The sequence below is a fragment of the Phaseolus vulgaris genome, chromosome 5 (assembly GCF_051622355.1).
Source record: "Phaseolus vulgaris cultivar YP4 chromosome 5, ASM5162235v1, whole genome shotgun sequence".
NCBI classification, from domain to species: Eukaryota; Viridiplantae; Streptophyta; class Magnoliopsida; order Fabales; family Fabaceae; genus Phaseolus; species Phaseolus vulgaris.
This window is the reverse complement of record NC_143502.1, coordinates 33,111,936-33,128,154: the sequence shown is the minus strand read 5'-3', so window position 1 is coordinate 33,128,154 and position 16,219 is coordinate 33,111,936. Positions and strand designations below refer to the sequence as shown.

General features: G+C 33.5%; 1 protein-coding gene across 1 annotated transcript; it reads right to left on the bottom strand.

Moving 5' to 3' along the window:
- Positions 1–252: 252 nt before the first annotated feature.
- LOC137835430 (glutaredoxin-C9) lies at positions 253–1,033 on the bottom strand. Its single transcript, XM_068643942.2, has one exon. It carries the CDS (start codon positions 928–930, stop codon positions 457–459), a length of 474 nt encoding a protein of 157 aa, XP_068500043.1. The 5' UTR covers positions 931–1,033; the 3' UTR covers positions 253–456.
- Positions 1,034–16,219: the final 15,186 nt, after the last annotated feature.

The following is a 16,219-nucleotide window of genomic DNA, read 5'->3' as shown; positions in this document are numbered from 1 at the left end:
TTGTGAAAACTTCAACAAATATATGTGTAAATATATGATAGGTTAAATTATATAGACCTGAGAATATCTCCCAAGATTGATGACCTTTTCTGAAGCCATCATCCCTTAATCTTTCCTCTTCCAAAACAGTGTAAACCAAGCATAACATTATATATTATGCAAATAAATTAACAAATAAAACATTCTGAAAGCTTTAACTGCTTAAACGAGTTCACCCATCAACTAGCAATCTAAACAAAGAAAAGCAAAAAGTAGAAATTCCCATGTTATGTTTTGATTAAGGGGAAGATCAGAATTCATGCATATCATCAAAATAGCATAGCTAAAATCCTAGGCTCAAGAAAGTGATTCTTAATCATCTTGCAGGAAAACTAGAAAGAAGAAGAGAAAAAGAACTCTGAAGAAAAATAAATTGAAAAAATACTACAGTAAAGAATAAGAGTGAATGAAGTGATATCATAGCCACAAAGCCCCAGCTTGTTTGAGAAGAGGAACCAATTCACCAGAAATATGAGTGGCCATGATCCTATCCAACCCTCCAAACAACTTTCCACCGATGAAAACCGCAGGAAACTGCAGCTTCCCCTGCGGTGCCATCCCTTGAGTCCGAACCGTAGCTTCCAATTGAGTGGTGACAGTGGCTTCATCCGTCTCCTCCACCTCATAAACAGCAGGGTTAACCCCAAGACTGAGAAGCAAGCGGTTAACAACGTGGCTCATGCAGCAGCCTCTCCTCCCAACCACCGTGACGGCGTTCTCCCAGACCATGTTGAGCACCATTGTTTCCTCTTGATGAGTGGTTTTGGTGGTAACAGTGTTGGTCTTCTTATGAGCATCGTTGTGGGAATGTGTAATTAATGGGAGTGGGGTGAAGTGGGTGGTGGGGTTGTGGAGAGGGCGCCATGATCTGAAGGGAATCGCTTGATGCATTGCGTTGGATGGATGGATTGATTGAAAGATGATGATGGTATGGAGTTATGGTGAAGTTTGTGGTTATTGCAGGTTGTTGGAAGAGGAGGGTGTGGAAGAATTAATATGAGTGGTGATGACATGAAGAATTTGAAAGAGTCATTAGTGGTTACGTCAACACAACATTTCTAAGTCACGCGGAATACGTGGAATTTGGTCACCTTCTTCTCTCTGACGTTCTACATTATGTCACCTCTTTTCCATTCTCTTTCTCTCTACCAATTCACTTGGACGGCGCCCAACTTCTCATGTCCCAAATCTTAAATGCTAAATACTTTCACTAATTTTAAATGCTAAATACTTTCAATATTTATTGAATCTATTTGTTATAGAATCTTACTACAAAAATCTATAAATATCTATTTCATACTATATATTTCTATCTCGAAATACGAAATGTGTGTTAGATATTAATAAACTAAGACGATTATATAAAAATGAATTAACTTAAACTTATTTATTAATTAATAATAAAGATGGTTTCAGGAATGAGTGTTATAAACATGGTGGAATTGGATTTGTTTAAAGAAGACGTAACAATTCAAGTTTTTGATCACCACTTTAGTGACGACTTGCGTAATTTAAATGGTGTGTTAGGTTTTTCTTTTCTTTCTAGTCATAAACATGGTATTTAATTTTACTTCTAGAAATGCGAGCTTGTTTCTCTCGTGAAAAACGTTAGCGGCATTTTTATTTTTTAAAGACTGATCCAAAGCATTAGTGGTATAGTTGAATATGAAAAATTACTTTTAATAGCTGGTGTCCAATAAGTATTCCTTAGAATTTGTTTGAAGGAACCAAATTTTAAAAATAACTTGACATATCAGGTAAGCCGACAACTCAAGTAACAACAATAATCTGTCATCACATGAAAAAAATATTATTAAAAAAAGAAAAAAGAAAGAAAAATACAAAAATATGGGATTTAAAGTTCACTTCTTACTATGATATAAGAGTCATTTTTACTATGATATAAGAGTCATTTAAAGTCTATTTTAACAAAAGTTTGTTGGACTTATTAAGTCATTCGTTATCGGACCACCTATAAATATATAGTTTCACGTATGAGTTGAGAGACCTCGATATGAGAAGTATATTGGAGAGAGATTAAGACAATTCATAGTATAAAATAAAATTGATTAGTTTGACTTAAAATACACTTTTTAATAATACTTAAAAATATATAAAAGAATGATTAAATTTATAACTTCAAATCTTTATTGCTACATGTGTTTTTGTAAGTATGAATTCAACTAATGCTTTGTTGAAAAACTAAAGATTCCAAAAGAACGTGACAAAAAGAAGTAGGAATCTGTTCATTATTCCACATGGTTGTAATTGGATTGATCTTGAATTTATTTACTAGGTTTTGTCTGCTAATGCTCATTATCAAATTTTAAAATATAAATAAAGCTTTATTTTTGTGTTTTGAAAATAAAAATATTTTAAATTTCCTTAACTATAACATGTTTTATTTCATTACTTTTGTATATAACTAATGATTGAATCCAACTTTCGACTTCATGCATTGTATCCAAATTGGAAGAATAAGTTAGACATTAGGGGCATTAACCAAACCCATGAAAGGAAAAAAAGCAATCATCTAAATCTATAAGAACATTTTAAATTGATTTAAAATAGGATATAATGTTATCTTATAATTCATATTCAAACTTAATTTAACTGTAAAATAAAAATAATATCTCACTTGTATATTATATTTTGATGTTATGTTTAATTTCTGTGTAATTTAAGATCTTTATAATCTTAATAGAGAAAGGTAAATATACAAAATAGAGATGTATTTGTTTTTTTTCTATTTAGATTTTTTTTTTATGAATATGATTGGATAAATATTTCTATAATTACTTACAGAAGAAGAAAAAAAGAAGGAAAGAAACATGAAATGAATTTTTCTGTAAGCCATAAGTTAATTATAGGAGTTTTATTGTATAAATTTTCCAAATTTTTATTTTTAAATTGTGTATAAAGTTTCTAGGAATTTATTTATATAATTTTTTTAATGAAAGTTGCATTGCGTTGTGTCGTTGACGGCGGAATAAGAACTGATAATGATGAAGGACATGAAGGACTGTGACGTCAGCAATATTAGCATCCATGGCAAGGATAATGCCGTGACATGTTCTCACGTCACCATGTCGTTAATTAACAAAAAATCTTAGCCTGTAGTATAGCGCCACGTCAGCCGCCAAACTTACACATTCATTACGTCATTGCTGCGTTGGAATTTTGCACATGGTCCACCTCTCAAGTTTAAAAATAAATATTTAATTCATCACAATTATTATAAATAAATAAACTGGAAATATTATTCAATAGTATATTATAATGTAAATTTTAATTTTAATAATATCAAATCCCCTACCCATTTTCAGTACATTTATACTCTTATAATTTAAAGTGCCAATTATTAGAAAAGAAGTTAGTAAAAACAAATTCTTTTGAATATTCGTTTATTAGTTAAAATTAAGTGAAAAATCACAAACTTTCATGGATTTTACATATCGTTTAATAGTTATTTCAAAAAAACAAAAAAAAAAGGATCTGGCTAATATCATAATATATTGGAAATTAGGTTTAAGTTGAATACAACTTTTAAAAAATAGAATTTTGATATGTATCCTTTCATTACGATTGCAATGACGCTGTATTTAGCATAACTGGTTAAGCTGAAACCACGAGTTGCTCACTTTTTGGTAGGCAGAAGATTTAAAACGCATGTCTGAAACACACATAACACGTTACTACTATAAATATATATTATAGTCGTATAAATTACTAAGTTCTGGAATAATATTTAAAATTTCATATTAATTATATATAGAAAAAATTCGTATTTTAATAATATATAAGTGGATGTAAATATAATTTTATAAATAATTTTATAAAGTTGAGTTAATAATAAAGTCTAATTTCTAATATTTTTTTTTAAGAATATGTTAGAATAGATTCACTACAAGAAAATCATAAAATAAAAACTAATTTTTAGAGACCAAAATAATTAGTTGCAATAGTATCTAAATTATAGATTATTTTAGAAATTAAAAAGAAATTGGTTTCTAAATTAGTTTTTATTATTGTTAAATAGTTTCTAAAGTGGTATCTAATTAGCAATCAAGATTTTAACTACCAATTATTTATTTTCTAAATTTGGTAGCAAAAAAATTGGTTGCTAATTAGAAACCAATTTAGAAACTATTTAACAGTAATATAAACTAATTTAGAAATATTTTTTTTAGTTTATAAAATTGTCTCTAATTTAGTTACTATTGCAACTAATTATTTTGGTTTCTAAAAATTGGTTTTTATTTCATGATTTTCTTGTAGTGATTGATCATGCCACTATCTATAATATGTTGAAAATTTTACATTGATAAGAGATAAAAACATTTTAATCAGAAACAAGAGATAATGACATCTCATCAAATATAACTGAATGTAAATTTTATTTTAAATTAAAATTATTTTTTAATATGGTATCTGAATCAAATTTAAATTAAACTTAATGTTGATTTTTTAATATGGTAATCAAATTTAAATTAAACTTAATGTTGATTTTTTAATATGGTAATCAAATTTAAATTAAACTTAATGTTGATTTTATAATATGGAGAGCTCAAAAGAACAAAAATGAATTTAAACTTTCTTGGTGACGTTTGGGTTGGATATGCAACGAATCAAAGGAATGAGGAAGCTGTGGTTTTTATTATTGTATTTCTTTAGTTAATCGTAATCCTATTGACATGGATTGTGTAGCAATTAACAAATGGCAACTTACAACTATCATAAGCACATGTTATATGATGGACATGATATATCATAATATAGTAGTAGAGAACCCATACATGTTATAAACCGGCTTAGCTCGTGAGGAAGTGATTATTATTACTGAGCAAATTAAAATTTTCACTTACACAACTTTCTTTCGAGTAAAATGATGAAATGGGTGATATTAGATTCACGTTTTTTTTAATGCTTTAGATATTATATAAACACAGCCAAAAAAAAATTACCGTTCCTTTTCTTTTCTTTTTACTTCATCTAACGTGTAATTTTATATAGAATTATGAGTAAAAGCTTTTTCTAGGTAACCATCTAACGTATAATTTTTTATATATAAATTAATTATATTTAAATGAAAAAATCAATTAACAATATGTACATAAAAAAGAAGAATAACACTTGTTTTTATTTGTTTAGCTGTCTCAATTGTTAGAATGATGGAACACCCGTAGAAGATTCTCTTACATTCAAGTCAGTCTTAGTTTTAAAGAAATATAAAGATATTTAGTGAGTATGAAATTATGAAGTACTTCTTAAATAATGATATTATATATATTTAAATGTTATATATATTTAGGCCTTTGGGCTTAGTGACATGTTCAATAAAATGATTAGCTGCTTATAACTATTAGGCCACATTGCACAACGTGACCTATACACATGATACTTGATGTTATTGTGTCGAACTATACAGTAATTATGGATATTTGGTACCATTACTAGGCTGAATTGTTGGTAACTGCACATAATTTTTATCCACTAACTAGTGATTTATATATAATATATTTAACGGTTAATATTTAATAATAAGTATCTAATTAATACTTATATTTTAGGTATTGGATAGTAAAACACTTATATAATATAACTAAAAGAGAAAAAAATATTATTATGTAATATTTTGTTTTATTTATTGTTTTTATTTATATTAAGCATATGTGAAAATAGAAACATGACCTTTATAAACTAAACATAAATGTTTAACCTAAATCAAACAACCTTGTACATCAAGATTTAAAGATTATACTATTACAACGAAGATATCACATACAAATTGCTCTAAATTAATAATGTTTTGAGTACCTAAATATACATTGTTTTGAGTATCGAATATCCTCTATCAAGTCCTTTTTGTCTTTTCTCTTCAGTTTTTCAGTTGTCCTTCCAGGTATGTCCATGAGGGTGAGATACCTGCAAAGACATTCTGACGCTCAAGTAAGTTGAAGTGTATTTGATTATCTAGTTCAGAGTTAAAACAATCATTACCTTTTACATGGAGTCTCCTCTTATTTATACTTTTATATTAGACTTTATGTTGTTGTAAAGATTAATGTAGACCTAATAATCCCTTAATCAGGTTTTATCTCTTTTAATCAAGCTTAATCTATTAATCTGCAAATTAGCGTGATACTTGTCTTGGGGAAAAGGTCGTGCTACCGTATAGGGTGATCGGTCTTTTGACTTCTCGATTCTTGTTAGAACAATGTATATAGAGAGAAAAAAAAACAACATCTAAATTATATACTCTATAAAAAAGTTTTCAAACTTATATTTTTTATGTTTTACATTTTGTATAAATGAAAGAGACAAATTTTATTTTATATCCTCTTTACAAGAGTTATTATTTAAGTTTTATCTTTATTTTTGTTTGTAGAAAAAGTAGTATATAAGAATAATTAGAGTTTTTATTTTAGGAGATTGAAAAAAATATTTAAAATTGACTTGTATAATAATAACTTAAAGAATAGGTGAAAACTTTTGTGTCTTTTTTTTTTTCAATTTTTAGGATAGCTCCTCCTAGCTTTGAAGTTGGACGCGGAATTAACAATGCAAATTAAAGTATTGACAAGAAAGAAAAGAAAAAAAATAAAATGGATAAAAAAAATGTGAATGGAAATATTAGAAAAACAAATGTGATTTATTCAAGAAAAAAAATTGTGAATAATTAGAAGACGTTACAACTTAAAATTTTCCCTTTATGACTTTTCATCAATCAAACATATTGTAATTTTTTTTAATTTTCATCTATTTCTCTCATTTTCACTTTATTTTCTTATTAAATAAAGAGTTTGAATCTTTGGGAACAAATTTGGAAAAGTAAAAATCGAAAACTGTTCCTATTAGGGAGATAAGAACTAGAGAACTATTGAATGACATCGTCTCCTTTCTTCCTTCGGGTAGAGTATTAGAGCTTCAATGTGGTCCTCCTCGCCTTGATGTTATTCCTTCAGATCTCGGTCGTCCTATCTCAGGTGAATACCGAATGGGAGGGGTACCTGCAGAAGGCACTCTGACACTCAAGTCAGTAAAAAAGGTATTCGACACTCGGAGGTGTACAATGATAATGACGTACCTGTTCCTTGGAATATGTGCTTATTTATATTACCTGTAGTGGGCCTTTCTTAGTGGGTCAGATTAAGGAGTGGATTTGTGTTTAGGATTGTATTACCTAGTTGTTAACCACATATTAGGTTTGTTAAGTCTGTTTAGGCGTGGTAAGGCTCAGACCGTCGATCGACCCATTGGGACTGGGCCTTGGGTTGGTCGGCCTGCTAGTGGGCCAAGACTTTGGTTAGTCGTTCGGTCCATACCAGTACACTTGCCCTCCAGGCTCGAGGGTATTGAGCCCGGAGAGTCTTATATGTCGTTTGGTGGATTTGGTGCTTGTTATGGCAGTTGGGATATACCGAGATTTGATGTGATGATTGGGCTCTTCGATGTGATGTTTTGGTGGCGCCTACGCGCCTGATATGATCCTCATTAATGAAGGGTTTTTTGGCGCCAATTTTCGGGATCTTCAAGATCGTTGGATCTGAAGAGATCTAACGGTTGAGGTGATTGTGGCGTTTTGTATTTTGAGACCTTTGAGGATATAAATAGGGGGTCTTCATGGTGTTGAGGCACTGTTTCTTTGTGCGTATTTGCTCCGATAGCCGAGTGATTTTGTGTCTCGCCGAACGATCCTTGTTTCTTCGCTCGTCCTTCCAGTTTTTTGAAAAAGGTTAGTTATGTCTTCTTTGTCTCGTCCCACGTCTTCTTCTTCGGGTCCCGCTTCTCCTCTTCCATCTCCTCCTTCTTCGTCCCAGTCTTCTTCTTCTTCATCATCGTCTAACTCTTCCACGACCGAGACACTTTCGGTTGGGACAATTCGAACATTGCCCCCTGTGGGAGTGATGAGGGACGATGACCCAACCGATGCTTCTGATCGGTCGGGTGGTTCCGAGCAGTCATCTCCTCATGGGTTGACTGGGTGGATCTGAAGGTGACCCGGATCACCTGCTCTTTTGTGAAGAGGGATGTGGTTGCTGGCTTTTTGGACCAGGTCAGTGTTTTGAAGTCGGATGTGAGTCTGGATGTGATAAGCATCGAACCTTGTGAGCCAACCGATGTGGTGTGATCATCTCAGTCATCTACCGAGTGTCCTTTCTTTTACATGTATGCTTGCTTGTTTTCAAACTTGCATGTTTCTCTTCCATTTGATATCTTCACGGTGGGTGTCCTTCGGGCACTCAACGTGGCCCCTACACAACTTCATCCCAACACCTAGGCATCTATCAAGGCCTTCCGCCTTATCTGTGATGTATTTTGTCTTTCTCCTATTCCTTTGACTTTTCTTAGTTACTACATTTCTCACCTGGCCAAGCTAGCTTTGTGGCATTCGTTAGTTGGTCTTTCGGGCAAAGTGCTCTTTGGCTCCTTTGTCACTTTTTATAAGAACTTTAAAGAGAAATTTCTTAAGGTTTTCATTTGTCCGAGGGGGCAAAGTATTTTTTCGAAAAAATCGGTCAGTCCAAGTTCCCCTTGTCTTGGACCAGTAAGCCGATCGAATTTAAGGAATGACCTCGTCCACCCCCGAGCATCGAGGAAAAAGAGATTTATTCTCTTTTTGATGGGCTCCCTTGTAAACTTCCTACGTGGAAGCTAGTGGTCGTTTACACGTCGCCACAATGCTGGGAAGTCTTCGAGGGTACGATAATTTGCTTATTCTCGATCGGTTTAGGTCTTTGTCTTTTGCTTGGGTGATTTTAACTTGTCTTGTTTGATTTGCACATAAACCATGAGCCGGGAGGTGCCTCAGGCTAAGAGTTTAGTGAATACTTTCCATGCGAAGGCTCTTGAGCAGAGAAAGGGCCGAGCATCGATACGGTGGTCGAGGGCATCCAAGCAACTGTTGATGCGGGCCCTTCGGCCCCTCAAAAAACAAGAAAAGGCAATAGGAGGGGGGGTGGAACACTGCCACAACCTTTCGGTCTCCGGGGTCCCTACCGACACCTCCCCTTCCGCGTCCTTCTCCTATCCGAGTGGACTCGCCACCAACTGATGATTTCGGTCATCCTAATGACACCGCTATCGTCGGGGTCGCTGGTAAAGCTGTTGTTGAAGCGCCTAAGTCACCAAGAACGTTGTTGGGGGCTGATGTGCGTTTTTCCAAAGGAGTGAAAGTGGGTATCGGCTCTTCTTCACGTGCTATGGTGACATCCATTGCGGAGGAGGAACTGTTGGATAGTGGCCTGAAGTTATTCTACCGCGACCTTGTCTTAACCCGCCTAGGTGTTGATGCTCAAGTTCGGCGTAGGTAGGAGATTGCCAATGAAGCCAACTTATCCCATTGGGACAGGTTGGTTCGATCAAAGGCTGACCGTGAGTATGCTGAGGCTCGGGTGGCTGAGCTAGAGAAGAAGGAGCAAGAGAGGGCGACTGAGAATGCCAAACTGAAGGAAACCTTGGAAAGGTATGTCAATCGAGTTTCTTTGCTGGAGGTCGAGAACCAGGACCTTCAGTCGGCCAAGGCATCAGCTGAAGCCAAGCTTGACAAGAATATAGATGACGTACACGTATGCTTGGACATTACAATCGAGCATTGGAAACAGAATCTAGTCCATGAGTCTCTGGTAAGTTGCCCTCGCGTTCTTCAGTTCAAATGGCATGAATTTGTAACAATAACTGGCAGCTTCGACCATGAAAGTCGTGTTACTCTCGTCCTTTGGGTGCATGCAAATCTGGTTGTACCCCGAAAAAGCATCATGGAAGCTTAGCAGACCACAACTTGAGGCACTATGTAATAGGGAGTTTATCCTCAGCAGAGGGTAGGAATATTTGGGACAAGCCTTATTTAAATTGGTGAAGTCGACGCACATCCTCCATTTTCCATTTGCCTTCTTCACCATGACCACATCTACTAACCATTCAGGATATTGAATTTCTCTTATGTGGCCCAGAACGAGGAGTTTTTGAGCTTCCTCCCGCATGGCGAGGCGCTTTTCCTTGTTGAATTTTCTTCGTCTCTGAACTACAGGTTTAACCTTCTCATCCATGGTGAGTCGATGGCACAAAAAATCTAGCTCAATCCCAGACATGTCAGTGGACGATCATGCGAAAGCGTTCATATTCTTTGAAATGACCTCGACAATTTTATCCTCCAACTCCTTGCAAAGTGAGGCGCCAACTTTGAACCTTTTGCCATTTATCTCTAACTCCTGAACTTCTACAGTAGGTTCAGACCGCCTTCATTGCAGGGGTCGACTTCAACCACCCATCTTGGTTCTCCTGACTGGGTAGTGATTGTGTAGGTTCCCCTGTGATTTTTCAGGCTGCTCTCATAACATTTTCGTGCCATCTTCTGGTCGACCCTCATCGTGATTACCTTTTTTCCAGGCAAGGGCAACTTCATCTTCATGTGCGTTATATAGGCCACCGCACCCAACCTATTCAAGGAAGGTCGTTCAAAAAACAGGTTGTATGCAGAAGGTGTATTAACAACGATGTACTTCACAATGATCGTTATGGTTGCGCTTTCATCAGAGAAGATCGTCCTTAACTCGACGTATCCTCGCACCTCCACCTGATCGCTTGCAAACCCGACAAGACAACCATCATAAGGCCTTAACTGGTAAGGGGAGATTTGTAAATTTACAAATGTCCCCCAAAACATTACATCAACCAAACTTCCTTGGTTGATGAAATCCTGTGCACCTTTTGTCCTATAGTGATAACTGATATTACTACAGGATCATCTTCGTGGGGAAAGATGTCCTCCAAATCGGATACTGTGAAACACAGGGAGGGTTTGACAGACCACTCATATTTCTTTATATCCAGGGACATCACCGCTCTGGCATAGCGTTTGCGGCTAGATGCTAGGCATCCACCTCCAGAGAATCCTCCCGCAATGGTATTCAGGTCTCCAAGGATTGGAGTTTCATGTTTTAGCTCTTGGGGTGTGGTCTCCCTCTTCAATTCTCTTGGCTAACCTTAAGGTACTTTGTCAAGAATCCCTCTTTGACTAGCTTCGAAATTTGATAACCTAGGGCAATGCATCATTCCACATTTTGCTCCAACGCCTTGTGAAATTCACACCAGCTCTCCCTTCGCGATCTCAAAAACCAATATGACTTTTTTGAAAATATTAGTCTATCCGCCACCCTGCCATGCCCACGATTTCCTTATAGGATACTTGGAACCTTGGCCTGATTATCATCCTCTCACTGGCTTGAGTCTTCAGCTCATCTTTCTTTGCAATTTACAAGACGTACCTCTGGTTCTTACAAGTGGATGCTTCATCGTCCCTCAAGGAACGATCACGACTGCTCTCCTTATACCTGGTCTGCTTTGAGCGTGAGTTGCCATTTTTCCTAAGCACAACTTCCTTTGCCTCGATATGAGTTGTAGGTCATTCCCGTACTTCGAATAACGTTTCTGCCCTATTTTGGATTAACGAGTCGCTGAATGGGCTTACCGTCATCCCTTTAACGAAAGCGGCGACTACAATTTCCACATTATGAGTTTAAAGCCTCACCAAGATTACGCAGAAACGATTTAAGTACTCTTTGAGCAACTCTCTTTCCCTTTGTTTGACATCAAACAGATCATGCAACCATGGGGGGTCAACTTTATTAGATGAGAACTGCTCCTTAAACATTTTGGAGAATTGAGGGAAAAAGGTAATATGGTCGTCCAGGATCCCACTAAACCACAACAAAGTCTTTTCTGTAATTGTGCTCATGAGCATGAGATGATCATTTGAGCCTTGAACATCTTTAAGTGACTCTCAGGATCCTTCACGCCTGAGAAAAGGGAAATCTTGGGCGTGATATAGTGAGGCGGTATGGGCTCTTCCATGATTTGCTAAGAGAATGGTTTGGGGTCATCTTTCGAGGATATGTCTGGGGAACGTTCTCAGGCAAGGCATTAGCCATGGCGATGCATGTTCATCCGCAATTTTTCATTGGCTTGTGCATGGTCTTCCATGGTCCTTCAGGAGGCCTCGATTTCTGCCATAAGAGGCGCTTGATTCAGTCGTGTTTCCTCCCGAAGACGATCTTGGTCAACTCGGGCTTCTGCTCATAGCCGTTCTTGCTCGGCTCGGGCTTCTTCCCGAATCCCTCTTGCTCGTGTCAATATTCTTCATTTGCCTGCTGGAGAGCTCTCATGGTTTCAATGATTTATTGCAAGGCAGGGATCTCGTCCCCTTCAGATCCTTGCACCCCTTGCGTAGTATTCCTCATCACGTCGGGTTGCTTGGCTATAAGCGTTAGTGAGATTATTTTTTACCGCGCCCCACGGTGGACGCCAAGTGTTCTCGCGAGCTAACCTGGATCGAGCATTGGTGGAAAAAACTTGTTGATTTTTCTCGGCAAGTGTACCGAATCAACTGTAATATAGTACTCTTTAAAGTACGAATGTCGAACCCACATGGAACAATTCTAATTAAGAAGTTCTGTTATAAAACTCTTCAAGTGTAGAAAATAATTGTGAAAACTTGTTCATAACCAAATTAAAGATTTCACAAGAAGTAACTCAAAGGTTTAAGATTTGATTCAAGACGTAACAAAGCTAACTTATCAAATATAGATAAAGATACTTGGGATTGAATTATGTTTATCTCAATCATCAGTATTTTTGAATAATACAATATATAATTCTCAAAACTACTTATTCTTGATGCTTAATTTAAAGTCATTCAAATTGATTCCTCACAGATGAAATTCATAAGATAATTTCTCAAACACTGATTCCTCATATATTTAACAAATCATCCAGCTTTAGGAACATAATTATGATGCAATCAATAACCTGAAATCTATTCCTAGCATTACAAGTTATCAAGTATTTTCGTATATTTCGGATCCTTAAAAGTATTTTTCAGTTAAATTTAAGGATCAAAATCAAGACTCCATTGATAAGATAGAATCAAGCAATAAGCATGAAACGAAAAAACCAAGAACAAGTAGAAAAGAAAATATTATATATATATATATATATATATATATATATATATCACCAAGAATACATTTGAACAAAGTATATTACATTCAATCCCAAGTTAGAAAGCACTTAGCCACTCATGACAGCTCCTCCAATCTTCATTCTTGATCTGGATTGCATACGAAGGGCTGATCTGATCAAGTTCTTCTCTTTAGAATAAAGTTATCCTCTTCTTCTCTCACTAATCTCTCTCTATAAAAATCCAATATTTTTTCACCGCTTCTTTTTTCACTTTGTTCCAAAATTTATATATTGAACTTTAGCTCAAGCGAGCCAATTTAGCTTAAGCTAGATCTTTCGGTGCATTTTTAGCTTGAGTTAGCAATTCTAGCTTGAGCTAGATTAGTACTACACCTTTAATCAAATCTGGACAGTTTTAGCTTGAGCTAAATCCTCTAGCTTAAGTTAAATCTTCTAGCTTGAGTTAAATCTTCTTGTGTTCCAATTAAGTTTTTGCTTTCTTTCTTTCAATGCTTCATATTCATCTGCAATTTACACAAATTTGAGATTAAATTTCTTCATTTGTTTCTTGGTTCAAAATATATAATCGGATTCAATAATTCTCAAATTAGGGTAATTTTCTTACATTAAGCAATAATTAAGTTCCAAAGTGTTCAATTTTCTCAATCATAAAAACTACACATTGACACTTATTAGTGGACTCCGGGCTGACTTTTCTTTTTTATTGTTGCTGCTTTGGGATGCTAATAATTCACAGTGAAGGGAGCTCTACCTGTTTACAAGAATTTGACGATCAAGTCAGTGAGAGCATATAACTATAAATATATGAATATAGAGTATTTGTATAGGTGTAGTATCACCAGATTCAAAACTTACTTTTGTTCAGGGTCTTGAAGCACCTTTATAGCATCCGTAAATCTCCCTTCAGGAGTTAACAAACATAAAGATATTTTGTTAATATATCTCTTTATTTATGGGTGCAAGTATAACATTATCTCTAACTATTTATTTTCATTGAATCTCATAGTAATATTTGTGCTTAGCTAATTCAGTTATTCCTTATGTTATTTTTACTTTAATTATCTTTTTAATATGGGTCGCTAGTTGTTTGGGCTGACTTCCTAACTTATCATTGGACTTATCATTTATCTTGGCCTGAGCTAAGTATTTCCCCATATATTGACCTGACCAGCCAGGATAACACACTTTAATGCTCAAATCGAACCTCGAACACGTCCAACAATACATAAATATATCTCAATAAAAAAAATTTGACATAGTTTAGGTTGAATATATGAATATAAATTTTATTATTTAATTAATGAATTTATGTCAATAAAAAGAAATTTCACATAGTTATGGTTGAATAAATCAATATAAATTTGAGTATTTCTTTTATTTCTCACATTTACACTTGTTTTTATGTCATCATATAAATTACTCAAGTTCCATTTGAAAAAAAATCTTTTTTAGATGACCCTTTAAATCCATTTCAAAAATTTGTCAAAAGTTATTCCAAACTTAAAAAATTTCATTTTATAATATCCAACTTATCTAGAAAAAATAAATTATATTATCATAATACATTATTCAACAGATTTTTTTTAATGTATTGCCTGTAATTTTATGAACAACTTTTAACATGACTTTTAAATGATGCAGGAAAAAACATAAAGCACGTGATAAATAATGTGATATTTTGTTAATCACGTCATAAAAACTAAAAAAAATGTTTAACAAGAGAAACTATAATGATAAAATCTGATATTTGAAGATTAGTAAAAATAAATTTGAGGGACTAAAATAATGAAACAGTATATTATAAGGATTTCAAAATATTTAAGCTATTTTTAAATGTTTAGTGTGAAGCATGTTTAGACAATTTTCTCCTTAGAGAAATTTTTTGAAATAAAGAATGAGATTATTTTTTTCCGCGTTTTATATTCCATTTCAATATTATGTATAATAAATATTTTGGTCTGAAAACATTACATATCTAGAATGGTATATAAAATTATGGATGAATTGATTTAATTACAAATAATGTAAAAGGTTTTCTTCGCTTGCAAATTCTTAATATTTTACAGGGATTCAAAATCAGTGAGAAAAAAATTATAGATTTTTTTTTTCTTTTAATATTTAAAATTAAACATGATATATTTACTTTTACTGGTTTAATAACTCATATCTAGTACGGATAAGTTTATTAACTACAAAGTTTTATCTGATATAATTTTTATTATCATTATTATTTTTAATTGACAAAACCTAGTTAGAAAATATTGTATAAAAAATTAGAAAAAATCATACGCACATATAAATAAGTATATATATATATATATTATGATTTTTCTTCTTCTAAGATATTATTTTTACCATCACATTTTTATTTTAAAAATAATTTCCTTACATTACTTGGTAGTATTTCTTTTAGGTGATCAAATGACCATTGAAAATCTTGACTCTGAAGACATTAATAATTGAATAGTTGGATTAGAGTTTGATCTTATTGATTTATGTATATTTATTTTAACTTGTGAAATTAAATTTATTTTAGGAAGATTAACTTGTTTGGTAAATAATCGGTAATCATTTAGTCTTGTTGGGGTTCTATATTAACTAATGGGTTAACGAACCATTCCAACTCTCTTTAGTTAAAAAAATTTAAGAAAATTAAAACTTAAAAACTTAATTATAAGTTTAAAATTTAAGTCATTATTGAATTTAAATTGACCCTATCTAAATTTATTTAGGTAACACGCTAAACTCAATTGTCTGGTTGGGGTTCCATGTTAACTGAAGGGTTAACGAACCATTTTAACTTGCTTTAGTTAAAAAATAAAATCTAAGAAAATTAAAACTTAAAAACTTAAATTATAAGTTTAAAATTGAAGTCATATTATTGAATTTAAATTGGCCCAATAAGAAATTTATTCATGCAACACGCTAAAACACAATAAGAAATACTTAATTCAAGTAAGTCACAATTTCTTTTTTTAATATAATATGTTTTGGAGGCTTTTTTTGACAAATTTCCTATTCATTGACAAATTTTAGATTAATTTATTGTAAAATTCTTAAATATCTCGAGTAGTAGGAGAAAAGTTTTACTCTTAAGAAAATTTAGATATTTTAAAATCCAGAGAATTTATTGACTTACAAAACTAGAGATAAAGTAAGAAATTTAAAAACTTCCTAAAAAATTAATAAGATAATAAAA

Coding starts and splice junctions, on each gene's coding strand:
- LOC137835430 (XM_068643942.2), bottom strand. CDS start 930: ATGCATCAAGCGATTCCCTTCAGATCATGGCGCCCTCTCCACAACCCC.